General features: G+C 39.0%; 1 protein-coding gene across 2 annotated transcripts; it reads left to right on the forward strand.

The window, feature by feature from the left end:
- Positions 1-240: 240 nt before the first annotated feature.
- Positions 241-17,255, forward strand: LOC113091541 (sal-like protein 3). Of its 2 annotated transcripts, none has more exons than XM_026257119.1 (4): positions 241-1,028; positions 5,097-8,216; positions 9,627-9,952; positions 16,447-17,255. In XM_026257119.1, exons 1-4 carry the CDS (start codon positions 947-949, stop codon positions 16,876-16,878), a joined length of 3,960 nt encoding a protein of 1,319 aa, XP_026112904.1. In that variant the 5' UTR covers positions 241-946; the 3' UTR covers positions 16,879-17,255. The 2 variants fall into 2 exon arrangements, with proteins under 2 accessions (XP_026112904.1, XP_026112905.1); XM_026257120.1 differs by having other exon boundaries at positions 5,097-8,213.
- Positions 17,256-17,530: the final 275 nt, after the last annotated feature.

A 17,530-nucleotide genomic window follows, 5' to 3' on the forward strand; every position in this document is an offset into this window, starting at 1 on the left:
TCAACTCAAACCTTCAACAAATCCCTCACACACGACACACAGTCTCACACATGGACACACACCTCTTCAGCGCTATCACCGACAACTAACAAACTTCAGCTGCTAGCGCATCGACCAGCTGAATATAAACCAATACGACAGATACAACGGCAAAAAAAAAAAAAAAAAAAAAAAACTTTTTTTTCCTCCTGCGTACGGTCTTGACTCCAACTGTTTTGTATCTGTAGGCCTGGAGCGAGAGTATTTAAACGAGTTTATAGAAGACCAAACCACCGTGCTCTCCCGAAAGGAATGGCAGCCTATAACGGATCATGCGTCAAACTTATTAACTTTTCATGACTCGAACACTTTAACTTTAAATAGTACGCTCAATTTGTGCTGCTAAGAGCATTAAAAGGGGGTGGGGCTATTTTTTTCACAGGTGGCGGACAACATGTTCTTCCTGTCTTTATCGAAAGAAAGAGACGCGATTATTATGTTACGCGTTCATCGTATCGACTAATGGAAGAGTGGAACTTGCGAACCAGCAGAAAAGTTATTCTGAACAGGAACAACCCGTACCATTTAACTCTCACTAACTGTTGGGAATATACATTTATACAATTTATGGTTCAGAGTAAAATCATGCTAAAATGAACTTCTGAGGATAAGCCTAACAAAGCAAAGAAGGCAATTGACCCTCCTCCTGTCTCTGGGCGTTAGAGGTGATTTTGGGTGGATGGTGAAATTGGAAGGTGAAGTAGTAAATTGCGGAATCCGTCCCTCATTTCCATATATAAGTGTGCCAGCTGGAGCTCTGCCAATCCAAAGTATCATTGACTGTCATAATGATACATCCACATAACAGCAGATCATCTCCGTTATTTTGCATCTTGACTTGTTGAGATTTTCAGCGGATCTCTGCTTATGTAGGCTTTATGAATGAGGAAGATCTCGCAGCGGAAGAATGTCCCGTCGAAAGCAAGCAAAACCACAGCAGCTGAGATCGGACGAGGACCCTTCACTTCTGGAGCTGCTTCCTGAGCACGGTGAGCAATCCCTTTTCCATTTAGTGCGTTATTAAATCAGCACAAACAACGGACTCTTTTTAATTATAAGGTATTATTCTAAAATGGTTTTATTCAATGCATTTGCACATACTTTGCAAGCTTATTTCGCAGTTTACTAAAATTGTTATGCATTGTTTTGTTTTTCGCTTTTCTTATATGGAGTAGACTACGACACGTGAGATTTAATTTTTCTGACCTTATATTTTAGCATATCTAAGTCAAAGCGGAAGGTTAATTTGATGCTAAAATGCTTCAGTTGAATGTACATTAGTTTAGTCCTCGATAGGCTAATTGAAAATATTTAGAATGATTTTCTCAAATGTGGCATTCATATCATATTTAAATAACAAACAGCAAACGATGTATTTTGGAATGTATATGAAATTTAAAATATTCCTTAATGTAACAAATAAATTACAAACAATGACAAACTAATAAAGCTAAACAAGCATAAAATAAATTCGTAATACAGCGATTATCGTTCAAGTTGACAGATTCACCTACGAAACTTCATTTATCGTTATCTTGTGTGCGTCTGTGTGTAATTATGCAGAAGCATCCTAAAAACAGGTTTTCTTACTGGAAGACACTCCAAACTTTTAACCGAACTTCTTTACGCAGACTTTAAATAAAAACGGGCTGATTTTCTGCTTAAAAAAGCTTTTCTGCTTAGTATATATATATATATATATATATATATATATATATATATATATATATATATATATATATATATATATATATATATATATATGAAGAGTTCAGATGCAAAAGCCTCTAAGTGCCATCTGAAATTTTCATCTAAAATCAGGTTTTTTATCAGGCTCCTATATTTATGTTCAGTTATTCCACTTTAGTAACCTGGAAAAGGACCTGCACATTGCAATTAAAGTAAAACTCTTCATACACACACACACACACACACACACACACACACACACACACACACACACACACACACATGTTCTTAAATTTTTGTTCTTATTTTTAACTTTATATTTTGACAATTATTACTAAATCACTGCCAAAAGGAAAGAAGGAAAGATAGGTGTCAGTTTACTGACAATGGCACAAACTCACTGATATTGCACTCATGAATCAAAACAATTTGGTCTTCTACATGTTTCTATTTTTCTGAAGAAAAAAAAAGCTAGAAAAAAAAAAACAGTTTCTGGTAAATCAGTTAATAATTATAAATAATAATAATAATCATAATCATCATCATCATTATCAATTAATCACAGTAAAGTAAAAACCTACCTCAAATCGCTGTTGTTTAGGCTCAGTAACTCTGAACATTCTTATTGTAACATTTCTTCTAATATCAGCTACTTTGTCATATTTATTACTAAAAGATTTATGGTATTATTATTAGTTTTTAAGGTCATTATTTTGTCATTATTTTCTGTTATATGTTATGACTCTTTAGGAGTCACTGTATTTCCTATGTGGAATTAATCTGTGAAATTATAATCAAAATGAATGTCAAAATTAAAGCACCTCATGCCTTAACAACCTCATGACTAAGTGTGAAGCAGTAAACAAGCAAAACAGGCACAGCAGCAATCCATATAAAATGTTTATTTAAAAAAAATGAATTAACAATAGTATAAATATGCATGTGACTCAGAAAAATTCATAAATCTATTAGTACATAATTTACATCATACATAGTTGCCATTTTTGTAACATATTATAATAATCGCAGTAAGTCAAGAGAACACACACACACACACACACACACACACACACACACACATATATATATATATATATATATATATATATATAATTTTTTTTTTTTTTGCTTTTGTTTGTTTGTTTTTTTGGCAGTATACATGTATTATCTGGATTCTGATGCATATGATTAGCAACAGAAGTATTGATTGTTTCCCCATTACAGTAATCTAATGATGTGATTGGTCATACTGTGAGAATTTGGTCTGACTAAGGTCTAAATGTCCAGTAGACCATTGTTATATTTCACATTCACTTAGTGGAATGTTTTCCAGTAAGAATGTTTAAGTTACTTTATCCTTTACTTAATGAGCGCAGTGTTTCTTTAGACATATCCTCTGTTCTTCTTTCCACAAGTATTTAAATGTGTATTATTATTATTATTATTATTATTATTATTATTATTATTATCTTTTTGTTGCCTGGCTTTTGAGAAAAAAAAAACAAAACAAAATAAAACTCTTTTATGTGGGAACCCAATGGTGTGCCAACAAGAAACAATCATTGTCCACCACCGCCCCACCCCCCAACAGTCCGTTTTGACCCTCTATTTGTCCCCGAGGAGGGCTGCTTTAAAGTGCTTTGATACTGCATGCACTTAACCTTTGGCTTTATGGCACCATCATGGGTGGCCAATAGATGTCAAGCTTTAAATGCAGTTTGTACAGATGTTCTGATGACCTGAGGAAAGTGGCTTACATATGTTCTACGAAAGTATTAATTATAATAATCTTACTGTTGTCTTTCATGTACAAACAACAAAATAGCTCTTATCAAACTCCTTGCCATGCTGTTCATCTAACACAGTTTACAACATCAAACAACAAAAATCTTACATACATTTTTTTTTTGCCTGATACATTAGCATTCACTGTGTATTTTTGTACACTATTTTCCCAGTATATATTGATATATATATTTCACCTGGCATTGCTCTTTTTATCACTGGTTACTGGCATGGGATGATGTTTTTACTTAAAAAGCTTAATATTAGAAAGTCTTTGAAGTAGTCAGCAAATGCTGTAGGTTGGCACTGGTGTATTATATACAGCTGTGTATATGTGTGTACTAGTGTATGTAGAATACTTTCAGCCACTTTGGCTTAAGCGCAAAAAAAAATCACAAACAGTATTTATTTATTTATAAAAAGGTAGTCAATGAGTTGCATTTTAAACATTTGTGAGTCTGGGGATTTAATTTGTTTTATGATATATGACACACACACACTCATCTGGCATGACATTTTCTCTTTGTTAAAATACTGAATTACATCCAGGAAAATAAATAAATAAATAATTTAATCATATAATCTATCAGTCTGTATTACAGATATAAGAAAAATAATCAATAAGGATTAAATAATTATAGTGAAAAAGAGAGATTTAGTTTGTCTTTGAGATAGACAGTATAGGAATGTGTCATATTTATTTATTGTTATATTTAGTTTTCTCTTTAAAATAGAAAATAAAAATGAAAAATCTTCTAAATTGTTTCTAGTTTATATATAATGAAATAATGTAATCATTTTACAGTAGAATATACAGAATAATTAATATGCTAAACATTACTGACTGCTAGGTGAAAAAAAGGTAAAGGAAAATAAATAAATACATTTAAAAAAACATTCCCCAAGGTCCACATGGCAATGTTAAATACTGTTTTTTTTTTGTTGTTGTTGTTGTTGTTGTGTAACATAATTAACAAAAATTCATACCCGACCTAAACTCCCAGTTAAGCACATTGCGAAATAATTGACATGAAGCATGTGATGCATACAAATGCACAAAATATCTGGCACTGAATTTATTTGTACAAATTAAAATGTATAAAAGAACAAATGCATGATTTAAACAGTTCAGATATGATTAGGTATGAATAAGGGATGGTATGATATGTCAACTGTACAGAACATGCAGTTACTTCATCAGCTGTTGTTTGTCAAAAGAAATATATTATATAAACAAAGATGTTTGCAAAGCATACTGTAGATTACATATCTGACAGTGTTAATGAAAATCTGAAATTTTATGTTATTGGTAAATCCAAGTGAGACCTCATTTATACATATAAACTGGCCTTAGCTTATATTAAAAAAAATTAAATCTATGACTTGAATTGAATCCCTTATAAATGACAATGTCAACAACTGATAGTCCTAAATTTATACAGATTGCACAAATACAATTATTAGCTGGCTATACAGAGAAGAGTGGAATTATCAAAATTTGTTAAGAAGGGTAAAACTTATTTAATTGTGCAAATAATAATAATAATATATTAATTTTCCCTTCATTTTCCACTTCTTCTCAGTCATAGGTAAAGGACTAGATGATTCAGACAGTGGAAATGAGAGCCGCAGTGGGAGTGAAGAGACCCATGTGTGTGAAAAGTGTTGTGCTGAGTTCTTTAAGTGGACTGATTTCTGTGAACATCTGAAGACCTGTACCAAGAATCCACTTGTGTTAATTATCAGTGACAATGAAGCGACTTCAGACCAAACACAGGACTACCTACCTGAGCCATCACCCATGCCCAGCTGCAGCAGTGAGCTGGCAGAAAGTGAGGATGCAGTAGAGGAAAGCCACATGCCCGCTGAAGGTGTTGAAGGAGCAGAGATGATACTGGACCCAGCTGCTGTCCTGGAGAAAGAATATGAGCCCATGGAAGTGGAACTGTCTCCTGAGAAACACATACATTCTGAAGATCAAGTTACATTGTCAGAGCCAGACATAAGCCTGCCTCAACCTGAAGATCATAAGCACTCTTCTGGGGCAGGATACACTATACCCAGCACTAATGTCACACTGGGAACACTGCATGGAACCCGTGTGGCTGTGGCTCAATTCTCTCAGAGTGCCCGGGGAGCACTTATTGGTGAAGCATCAACTATAGCCATCCCTATGATCCTTGACCAGCTCATGGCCTTGCAGCAACAACAGCTCCACCAGCTTCAATTGATAGAGCAGATTCGAAGCCAGGTGACGCTAATAAACAAACAAGCGTCCACACAGACAGCTGTCAATCATCAAGTAGACCGGAGCATGACTGGTGCCTTAGAAGTAACTTCATCTTCCAACATACCCACAATGCCTGGTCAGCTTAATATGCATAGCTTCATTACACCTTCTGTGCATCAGCTGCCTATCCAGGGCCCCCCCTATTTAAATGAACAGGTCTCAGCCTCATTATCTTCAGTTCTGGAGGTAGCTTGTGCCAGTGTTCCACACACTGGTGGCCAAGTGGACAGTTCTGAGATGAAAAACAATATCAAAATTAATTCCTTATATCCATCAACCAGTAATGTGGTTCCTTCTCAAATGCCACCATGCTCAGAGTCGACTGGCAGCAATAGCTGCACCACTAGTAGCACAGGAACTGGGGGTGAAATAAGTTGTGGTATTTCACTTCCAAAAAACACACTTAGTCCTCTGACACAGACTCATGGAAGATCGCTAAAATCCCCCTCCAGCATTCCTCTTGTACCTCACAGCTCATCCAGCAGTGTTATCTTCCCTAATCCTCTAGCCAGTATTGCAGCCACAACAAATGCTCTTGATCCTCTTTCCGCCCTAATGAAGCATCACAAAGGAAAGCCCCCAAATGTCTCTCTATTTGACACCAAACCCAGTTCAGAAGATCCCTTCTTCAAACACAAGTGCAGATTTTGTTCCAAAGTGTTTGGAAGTGACAGTGCCCTGCAAATTCATCTTCGTTCCCATACTGGTGAAAGGCCTTTCAAATGCAACATTTGTGGTAATCGCTTCTCCACAAAGGGTAACTTGAAGGTCCATTTTCAGAGACACAAAGAAAAGTATCCTCACATTCAAATGAACCCCTATCCAGTACCCGAGTATTTGGACAATATTCCAACTAGCTCAGGTATACCTTATGGCATGTCATTGTCCCCGGAAAAACCTGTTACCACATGGCTGGACAGCAAACCTGTTTTGTCTACAATCCCAACGTCAATAGCACTGCAACTCCCTCCAACAATACCCAGTATTATAGGAAGCTATGGGGATTCAACTAGTTTTACCCCTTTAAGTAGGTCACCTCAAAGGCCATCACCACCATCAAGTGAGTGCACATCTATATCTCCTAATCACCTCATTGGTGAGGCAAGTATTGCACACATTTCCAGTTCACCACAGCCTAGTATGGCGAGTGACACACCACCAATTCTTAAACGTGAAGCCCTTCATTTAGCACCCATCTCCACCACCAGGCCTGAAGAAACCAGCATATTGACTACTTCCATATCCCAAGTGATTCCTACAACCACAGTTACAACCACAACTAGCACCAGAACACAGATCACAGACTCAGCAAATACTCCCTCTGTTGTCTCTCATTCATCCCTTCAAACGGTTTCCAGTCAGTTTAAGTTTCCTTTTGGTGGCCTCCTGGACTCTATGCAAACATCAGAGACCTCTAAACTACAGCAGTTGGTGGAAAATATTGATAAAAAGATGACAGACCCCAACCAATGTGTCATCTGTCATCGTGTGCTTAGTTGTCAGAGTGCTCTAAAGATGCATTATCGCATCCATACAGGAGAAAGACCCTTTAAATGTAAAATATGTGGTCGTGCTTTCACAACCAAGGGTAATTTGAAAACACACTTTGGGGTTCACAGATCAAAGCCTCCTCTCCGGGTACAGCACTCTTGTCCCATATGCCAAAAAAAGTTTACTAATGCAGTTGTTCTGCAGCAACACATCCGCATGCATATGGGTGGACATATTCCAAACACACCCCAACCTGAGAGTTTTCTGGACATGGATAGAGATCTTTCATTTGATGAAACGAACTTAGATACCATGAGCAGTTATGACGAAGAGCTAATTGATGAGATGGACCAAGCAATAGAGGATGAAACAGGTCATAAAGGAGGGAATGTGGACTCACCCAAAAAACATTTATCCACACAGATTTCTCCAAGCACTTCACCCCCAACCTCTCCTTTATCTAGCATTGTTGGTTTGGAGAAGGAAATTAAGCTTACTGACTCAACAGTTAAAACAACCAATTCTTTCAGCCTGATGCCTCCAGAAAATGTGAGAGGAACAGATAGGAAAAATGAAGACATGTTTAAGAATGATTCATCTTCCACTGTAAGAGACTTGGAGAATCACAGTGTTGGGAGTCCAGCACAATCTGAATCATCTGGCTCTATGCAGGCTCTGTCTCCTACTTGTAGTCAGTGTGAGAGTCATCGCTCCAAGTCCCCTACCCAGTCAAATAACAGTGAGGGCGAAGCTCTACATCTTCCTTCAGGGAATGCAACAGTGAAGTCTGAACAGCCAGATACCCCTTCTCCTGTATCAGAAAACACCGGCGCATTAGATCTCACTGCTGCACAGCACACTAGGTCATTTGTCAAAGACGAGAATCCCTTCAGTCTGCTGTTCCTGGGAAAAGACAGAGGTAGTCGTATATATTTGTAAACAGATGTGTATATATATATATATATATATTAGGGGTGTAACGGTTCACAAAATTCACGGTTCGGTTTGATACGATACACTGATGTCACGGTTCGGTATGTTTTAGATAGAGCAAAATGTAAAAACATCTCAACTTTTCAGAATGCTGCAAGCGCACCGCAGGTCATGTGACAAGAACTAACCAATCAGCTTCATCCTTTCCCGTAACAACGTTGAAAACTCAGCCAAGATGAAGGAACAGCTGATCATAGTTGTATATGGATTCCAATTTTGAAATAAATTTAGTAGCATAGCTACTGCAAGCGATTTTTAGAGCTGCAAATCCATTTATCCTTTGCTGAAATTTCCGCGTCTCATGGAGAGAGCACGTCATTGTTGCTTAGCAAAGACAGACGCCTCATGAGCGCTTCTGCCCGAGCGCTTTGGAAAGGAGGAGAAAGCGGTGCGACTTGCGTTTTCCACGCGTTTTTAGGCACGATATGTGAACGGCCCCTAAGGCGCTCGCTCACTCAGCACGCGCTGAAGGCTCGTTGCAAAATGTCTAATGCATTTAACAGACCAGATCGTCTTTTCCCAGATACTGACACAATAAGGTGATGTCGGCGTAAATGAGTTAACATGTTTCAAGTATTCCCGCTGGTGTTTTTTTTTTTTTTTATTCCCGCTGGTGTACCCTATTGTCATGTAGCAGATGCGACATACCGTTGTTTTTTATCCACCACTCTCTTGCCATCACCATTATAGCTTAAAGGGAATCCAAAGTGCACCCAAACACCAGACCTGTTGGTTATTGGAGGATCTTCTATTTCTGGTCTGTTAAACGCATTGGCCATTTTGCAACGAGCCTTCAGCGCGTACTGAGTGAGCGAGCGCCTGACTGAGTAGCCTAACATAAACATATAACTATAAATTGGTGTTTTTTTCTTCTTCGTGAGTGTCAGGGGCGTTGCCTGTTACGTCGTTTGGGTTACTGGGCTACCTTGTTGAACGCATATCATAATATTTCTCTTTTTTTTTTTTTTTTCAAATATAATTAATTAGTCCAACGAACCGTTCGGTATACATAATGCGTACCGAACCGAAAGCCTTGTACCGAACGGTTTAATACGAATACGCTTATCGTTACACCCCTAATATATATATATATATATATATATATATATATATATATATATATATATATATATATTCACACACACACAGTTAATTAACTATAATAGTTACATTTAAGTAGTTATAATATTTAAATATAATAGTTAAATAATACTTATATTTTACATATTGTTAAAGCTTGTATATTCAAATTCAAATAATTTGTTTTTTTTTAATCCTGTGTTTTATTTGTTTTTTTATTATAATGTTTTGTTTGTTTGTTTGTTTGTTTGTTTTTTAGGTATAAGTATTGTGAGCTCAGAGCCAAGCACAGTCAGATTTGAGAATGGACACAATAAACCACTGGCTATGTGTGAGGTGCCCCACTTACCAGTTGGCCCCCAGATACTTACCACAACCTCTCAGACAACAAAAAGCCCCAATCTTACACCGATGCTGGCATCCCCTCCACCTCGGCGGACCCCCAAACAGCATAACTGCACATCTTGTGGGAAGAATTTTTCATCAGCTAGTGCTCTTCAGATCCATGAGCGCACTCACACAGGAGAAAAACCATTTGGCTGTTCCATCTGTGGCAGAGCCTTCACCACAAAGGGAAATCTGAAGGTATGGTAAAATACATTTAGCCTATATTATTTTATATTTGTTGTATTACTATAGAAATATATCTGTTTGCAGTGGTGGACAGTAATTATTTTTAAAGTATATTTTTCCACTTTATCAGAGTATTTTTATTTCGTGAAACTTTTATTTCACTCCATTACAAAGCATAGTATTTAACATTTTACTCCACTACATTTCTTAAAAACACGTAATTCCTCAATATTTTGAACTGGAGAACACTCAATGTTCTGTCATGAAACTCTAGATGGCGCAGGCGATAGGTTTTAACTCAGTCTGATATAATTACATCTTCATTCACAAGGCACAACTGATTGGTTTCTCTTAGCAGCTAATTAGCTTGCTGCTCAACATTCAAATACTTCGCTAATGCTTGCTGTAACAGTTGCAGTGTGCATCAGAAACCCTCCGCCTTCTCCAGCTCCACCTCCACCTAGATCTGCTACAGGGTAATTTCATGTTTGCTATACACAGGGGTTATTTCATACATTATATGTGCATACATTATTCCTACATGCTCACAGGAACATGTCTGTGGATGTATTGGTAGTAGCAATCTCTGTACTTGCTCTTCCACAGCAGCAGCAGTGTAGCAGATTTATTCTGCCAAGACATTAAAATTGCCATCCATAATGCTTTATTAAACTCTCCCAGAGTTATAATGACAGAAATCAAATATAATAGAATGGATGATATGATTCCTGATAAATGTACAAATTAATTACTGTTAAAACATCTATATTGTAATTATTGAATTTGTACAATTGCAGAATATGTTAACTCATTAGAGGAAAAGCACAGAAGGTATGTAGGCACTGAACCATATTGAACCTCTGGAACAATATTGTATTTGTATTGACTTTATTATTATTATTCATATTGCCTGTGAACATTCTGGAAAGATATTTTTCTAAATTTCTCCCACAGCCCTTATTGGATCTTCATCTGAAAAATGTTATGAAACGTTTTTAGCAATTCTTTAGCATATTGACAGATGGTGGTACACCCAGGAATGACCATAACACAGCCCTTCACTGTGAGCAAAGACCAAGATGAGAGAAGCTATAGGCCTAAGTACAGATGCTCAGCAAAGACCTTGACAACTATACAAACCCTTGGCAATTACCCCTAAGTATAGCTTTGAACATATCATGCCTGGACCAGCTGGGACCAAAAAGCAGTTTTATTAAGAAGGATGTTCATCGTCAGTGGCATTCACAGACCACTGAAGGGGCAGGGGATAAATTGTGTTACCTTTGATCAATGTTGAACTGACTCAAGCTGAATAATTAACTGAAATTAGCTGAAAAATCTGAATGGCATTGTTGCCTTTTGCAAACTTAACTGACTTAATCTAAATAATGACACTAATTAGGGGTTCAAGCCCATAGCGCCAAGGATCAGCATTCCCCATCTAAAAGTGATCAGACAGACCAAACCATAAATCAGAGAGACTTGAAACTTGGAGGCATGGTAGTACTCAAACAATCTATAACGTCAACAAGGCTCACCCCAATCATCCTGATGGTGGTGCTACAGCGATCAAAAATTCATAATAATTAATAAAAGTCCTAAACTGTTAGTCGCAGGCTCAAGTGTCTGAATAAAAACACATACCTTGGATGCCTATTGAAACCTATTGAATTGAAATTTTTTTTTTAAACCTACTTTTGAGAACAAATTTTTAGCATTTTGTTTTTTTGCACAATCAGAGCCAAACAATTGCATAAAGATTCTCTGGAGAGTGAATATCAATAATTATTTATAAAAAAGTTAACCTTTGCGATGGGATGCCAAAACGTTTGTAAAAGGCTATTTTTACTAAATGCCTATAATTCTTGAATGGAAGTAAATATTTTCACCAACCTCAAACTATGTAAGAGCTCAATTTGAGGTCACAGTAAATGACTTTTGGGAACTAGTGCTAGTTTTTTTTGCTCAACCTCTTTAAAAACACTGCATCACAATTCTCTGTACTCTCTAGATTAATAATTATCAAAGAAAGTTTTTTATAAATAAATGTTGAACTTTTCCCTTTGGGTAGCTATAATGTTTTTTTAGAAAAGGGTAAGTCCAAATATACCCAAAAGCAAATAAATACTAATCGAGAAAACAAAACTTCATGAAACTAGGTGAGCACATGCAACAGATACGAGAGGATCTGGCTGCAGACATGCACTTGCACTCTCAGACTTGCATTCTCAGACTTGCAACTCTTAGACACGTGCGCTTCCACTTGCTACATCACTTCCAGTATTTATTTTTATTTTGTTCTATTTTTTATAACTTTTTTTAATACCTCTCAACATTTATCAACAGAAGCCAGGTAGTGAAGACAAGAAAATATTACAATGTCACCTGCAATCGACACAAATTGTGTGTGTTGCCATTGGAGACAAGTTGCTGTGGTGGTGTCTGATAGTGTGAGTGTGAGAATGTAAGTCTGAGAGTGCAAGTGCAAGTCTGCATCAGACACTTTTCAACAGATAATTCTCAAAAAGCATGCAAATTTTTATGGAGCTCAGAACATAGGTGGCACTATAACAGTTAAAAAGGCTATATATATATATATATATATATATATATATATATTAGACACACACACACACAGGTGCTGGTTATATAATCATATCAAAAATATATATATATATTATCAAAAAGTTTATTTCACTAATGCCATTCAAAAATTTAAACTTGTATACCAAATTCATTCATTACACACAGAATTATATGTTTCAAATGTTTATTTCTTTTAATTTTGATGTTTATAGCTGACAACTGAGGGAAATTAAAAAAAATAATAAGCAGTTTTAGTTATGGCTTTAAACCCACTATTCATAAAGTCTTAACTGTGGATTGTCATATAACGCTGTTCATGGAACACGCTGGAGTTGTGAGGAAACGTTTAACAGTCTTTAATCAAGGAAACACTGGGAATAATCCACAAAAGGATCTTGAGCAACACACATAGACAACAAGTAGACCTGACCAACACAAACTGAACATACTGGGGCTATAAAGATAGGATAACGAAGGACAGACATGTGCGGGGAATCAACTAATAATCAAACTAAATAAGGACAGAAAACAGACCAAATAAGGCAAAACAGGAACTGAAACGCTTGACAAATAAGGTCAAATCCTGACAGGGATACAATGTCCTATGAAAATTATGGTCACACTTTATATTAAGTGGCCTTAACTACTATGTACTTGCATGAAAAAAATAAGTACAGTGTACTTTACTGTGTTCATATTGCATTGAAAAACACTTTTGGAACAAGTTTGGTGGTCTGGGTAGGTTTAAGGGAAGGGATGAGTCAGGGTTAGGCAAGGGAGGAACTCAAGTGCAGACAGGAAGTACAAAACAAAGAGTTTATTAAATACAAAAAGGGGAAAACAAAACCCACGAGGGGGAAAACAACAGCTAGGGCAGGAACTAAACAACTTAACAGGGCAGGATTGATAAAACAAACAAACTCTTGACACTAACTACAAACACTCACGGTAATACAAGGACTTCAGAGGGTACAGCACAATCTCACACACGATCACATAAGTAGAAGACATCTGAGAAACACAATGAACCGACGCAGGACAGAGCACACTAGGAGATCTAAATAGGGGGAACAATTAAGACACGACAGGTGTTACAGATAGGACAATCACGACACGACTAGGATAAGGGGGGCGGGGCAAGGGAACGAGACAACACAAGCACATGGCCCAAAGACAAGGCCATGCGCTTGTACACAAAACATGGGTCTGTCATGATCCTGCCTCAAGACTAGGAAAAATCAAGGACACAAGGGCAGAATCATGACAGAACCCCTCCCTTAAGGAGCGGCTTCCAGACGCTCCTCAAGGGAACATCAAACACGGGACACGACTGACATGACAGACTGGGACACAGACACAAACCAACAGGACATGACAAATAACAACAAAGGCAAACATGAGTACACAACGGCAGGGTTGGGGTGACAAATCAAAAAAAACAAACAGGGAAGGGGAGGGGGCGGGACCACAAAGTTCATGGGGGACAGACCAGGGCGGGTGGGAGGGGTAGGAATCCTAGGAGGACAGGACAAAGGCTGACGACGGGGGGTACGGGCAGGTCTGGGTGGTGAGGGACGGGGAGGGGTCTCGGGACAACTGACAGGGGACATGACAGGACCAGACAAGGGACGCGGGACAACACTTACGGGACGCGGGGAGACGACATCTACTGGACACGGGGGGACCACAGGACACAGGGCCACATCAACAGGACACGGGGAGACCACGGCTGGACACGGGGAGACAACGGCTGGACACGGGGAGACAACATCTACGGGACACGGGGGGACAACATCTACGGGACACGGGGGGACAACATCTACTGGACACGGGGGGACAACATCTACTGGACACGGGGGGACAACATCTACTGGACACGGGGGGACCACAGGACACGGGGGGACATTAACGGGACACGGGGACACATCAACAGGACATGGGGCCACATCAACAGGACACGGGGAGACAACGGCTGGACATTTGGGACTTCTGGGGACAGGGTCAGGGGACAAGACAGGACTGACGGGGATTTCTAAAATTTGGACAAGACGGGACAAATAATCAGAAAATGCTTTAGCAGCTAGGACAATTGGCATCTCCTTATGAGATGAAACCGACTGTACAAGAGTCTTTGCTGCAGAGTCGGCCGCGGCTCTCTCCTCCGCTCTCACGACTGCCGACTTGCATACAGCTTTCTTTCCCGGCTCGGGCACGCTAGCGCTCACCGCTGCTGACTCGGACACGCTCACTTCTGCTGGCTCGGGCACGCTCACTGCTGCTGGCTCGGGCACGCTCACTGCTGCTGGCTCGGGCACGCTCACTGCTGCTGGCTCGGGCACGCCAGCGCTCTCCGCTGCTGGCTCGGGCACGCCAGCGCTCTCCGCTGCTGGCTCGGGCACGCCAGCGCTCTCCGCTGCTGGCTCGGGCACGCCAGCGCTCTCCGCTGCTGGCACGGGAGGAAACGGGGTCACAGGACCGGCAGGCCCCCTCTTCCTCCTCTTCCTCCTTGGGTGCGGTGCAGAGACCACAGCTGGGTCAGAGGCGGGTTGGGGGAGTTCGGTCTCTGGCAGGGCTGACTCCGACGATTCCGAGGCAGACTCCCACGATAACCGTCTCCCTCGCTTCCCGGGGAGACCGACGGGTGTGGGAGGCACCTCAGGACTCGGTGAGGGATGTGCCTGATCCCCCAGAGTGGCCACGGCCAGGATACGACCCTCTGGAACCGTTGGCAGCTGGGTAGGTGGGGACCTCTGGGACTCCTCCTCTCGCCCGCTCGCTCCGGAACGACCTCCCCTGGTCCCCCGGAACACCACAAGGCGAGAGCCCTCAAAACAATCTCGCTTGCTGGCTGACAACATCCAGTATTGCCTCCTGTCTGCTGAGTTCCCTTGTGGTCGGTTCATTCAGTCAGGGTTAGGCAAGGGAGGAACTCAAGTGCAGACAGGAAGTACAAAACAAAGAGTTTATTAAATACAAAAAGGGGAAAACAAAACCCACGAGGGGGAAAACAACAGCTAGGGCAGGAACTAAACAACTTAACAGGGCAGGATTGATAAAACAAACAAACTCTTGACACTAACTACAAACACTCACGGTAATACAAGGACTTCAGAGGGTACAGCACAATCTCACACACGATCACATAAGTAGAAGACTTCTGAGAAACACAATGAACCGACGCAGGACAGAGCACACTAGGAGATCTAAATAGGGGGAACAATTAAGACACGACAGGTGTTACAGATAGGACAATCACGACACGACTAGGATAAGGGGGGCGGGGCAAGGGAACGAGACAACACAAGCACATGGCCCAAAGACAAGGCCATGCGCTTGTACACAAAACATGGGTCTGTCATGATCCTGCCTCAAGACTAGGAAAAATCAAGGACACGAGGGCAGAATCATGACAGGATGGGCCAACAGTGTAATTATAAATGTTAAAACAAATTAATTGCAATTATTAAATTATTAAATTAAAATTCAATTCAATTACATGCAGGTATTTAAAAAATACAAGTACAATGTAACAACAGGTATGTACACAATAAGTGCATTTTTCCATTGTAATTTAATTGTAAGTACCAGGTAGTTGAGGCCACTTAATATAAAGTGGGACGATTTATTTTAACAGATCTGCCACTAAGGTTCTTGGCACTGTAATTCTCTTTACAGCTATATTTTTACTAATTTTACTAGTTAATAACTTCAAATGAGAATAAATTTACTAAAGCAAGGTAACAAAGTTCTATGTATTTGGTATACATCTATAAAGCAGACTAATTTTACAAAATTATACTTAACCACATACCTAACCACATACCTAAAACCACATCAGAAATGCATATAAGTACAGATTATTTATATATTTTTTTGTTTGTTTGTGATGCATATAAACTGAACTAGCATTCTCATTTCAGGTCCACATGGGAACTCACATGTGGAACAATGCCCCAGCCCGTCGGGGAAGACGACTGTCAGTGGACAATCCGATGGCTCTCCTAGGGGGAGATGCTATAAAATTCAATGAAATGTTTCAGAAGGATCTTGCAGCACGAGCAATCAATGTAGACCCAGGCTTTTGGAATCAGTATGCTGTAGCCATTACCAATGGACTAGCAATGAAAAACAATGAGATCTCTGTCATTCAGAATGGAGGCATTCCATCCCTTCCCATTAGTATAAGTGGTGGTGGCATTCCTGCTGTAGGTGGAATGTCAGGAGGGATGGAGAGGTCTCGCACTGGGAGCGGCCCTCCCCTGACTGGACTTGAGAAGACTAACTTGGAAGTTGGAACTGGTAATCCCTTTTCCAGATTCAGGGAAGAGGACAATGAAATCGGTATTAACTGATGATGTACATTAATAAAAGGATGCAGAAAAAAGGCTAATGAATTAATACAAATTTGGAAAGTAATACTTAATCCAGTTTGAGGTATTTATTGTATTGTACAAATTAAGTCTGATATGCTATTTGGATTTGGAACTGCAGTATTTAGTGTTCTTCAGTCCTACTATACATTCATTCATATAAAAACAAAAAATGTCATTAAAAAAAAAGAAAAAAAAAAATGTCTTGAAAGATATGCATGGTCCCTATGGGTTTCTATCAGTTAGTTTTTTTCTGCAGTAGTATTACCATCTGACTTATATATTTGTCAGCTGACATGGGTAAAAACAAAAAAAGATGATCTATTTCTATGTGGACAGATAATGGTTTTTCATTGTACATGAAGGGTGTGGGCGGGGGGGGGGGGGGGGGAATATGGGCATACAATTAGAAATATTTGCTTTTTCATTAATTATCTAGATGCTTGATTAGATAAAAATGGTGTTACTATTTAAATTTTTGTATAAATTTTTCCAGCCATCGTCCTATATTAATGTTCTGTGTCTTAATATTTATTAAATAAATTAAAAGGAGGTGTATGTATATATATATATATATATATATATATATATATATATATATATATATATATATATATATATATAAAATATTGTT

Source organism: Carassius auratus, unplaced genomic scaffold (genome assembly GCF_003368295.1).
Source record: "Carassius auratus strain Wakin unplaced genomic scaffold, ASM336829v1 scaf_tig00214206, whole genome shotgun sequence".
NCBI classification, from domain to species: Eukaryota; Metazoa; Chordata; class Actinopteri; order Cypriniformes; family Cyprinidae; genus Carassius; species Carassius auratus.

Bases quoted from the DNA above. Each gene is read 5' to 3' on its own strand.
- LOC113091541 (XM_026257119.1), top strand. From the start codon at position 947: ATGTCCCGTCGAAAGCAAGCAAAACCACAGCAGCTGAGATCGGACGAG. The intron at 8,217-9,626 runs GTCGTATATATT...TTTGTTTTTTAG, and splicing joins CCTGGGAAAAGACAGAGGTA to GTATAAGTATTGTGAGCTCA. The intron at 9,953-16,446 runs GTATGGTAAAAT...TTCTCATTTCAG, and splicing joins CCACAAAGGGAAATCTGAAG to GTCCACATGGGAACTCACAT.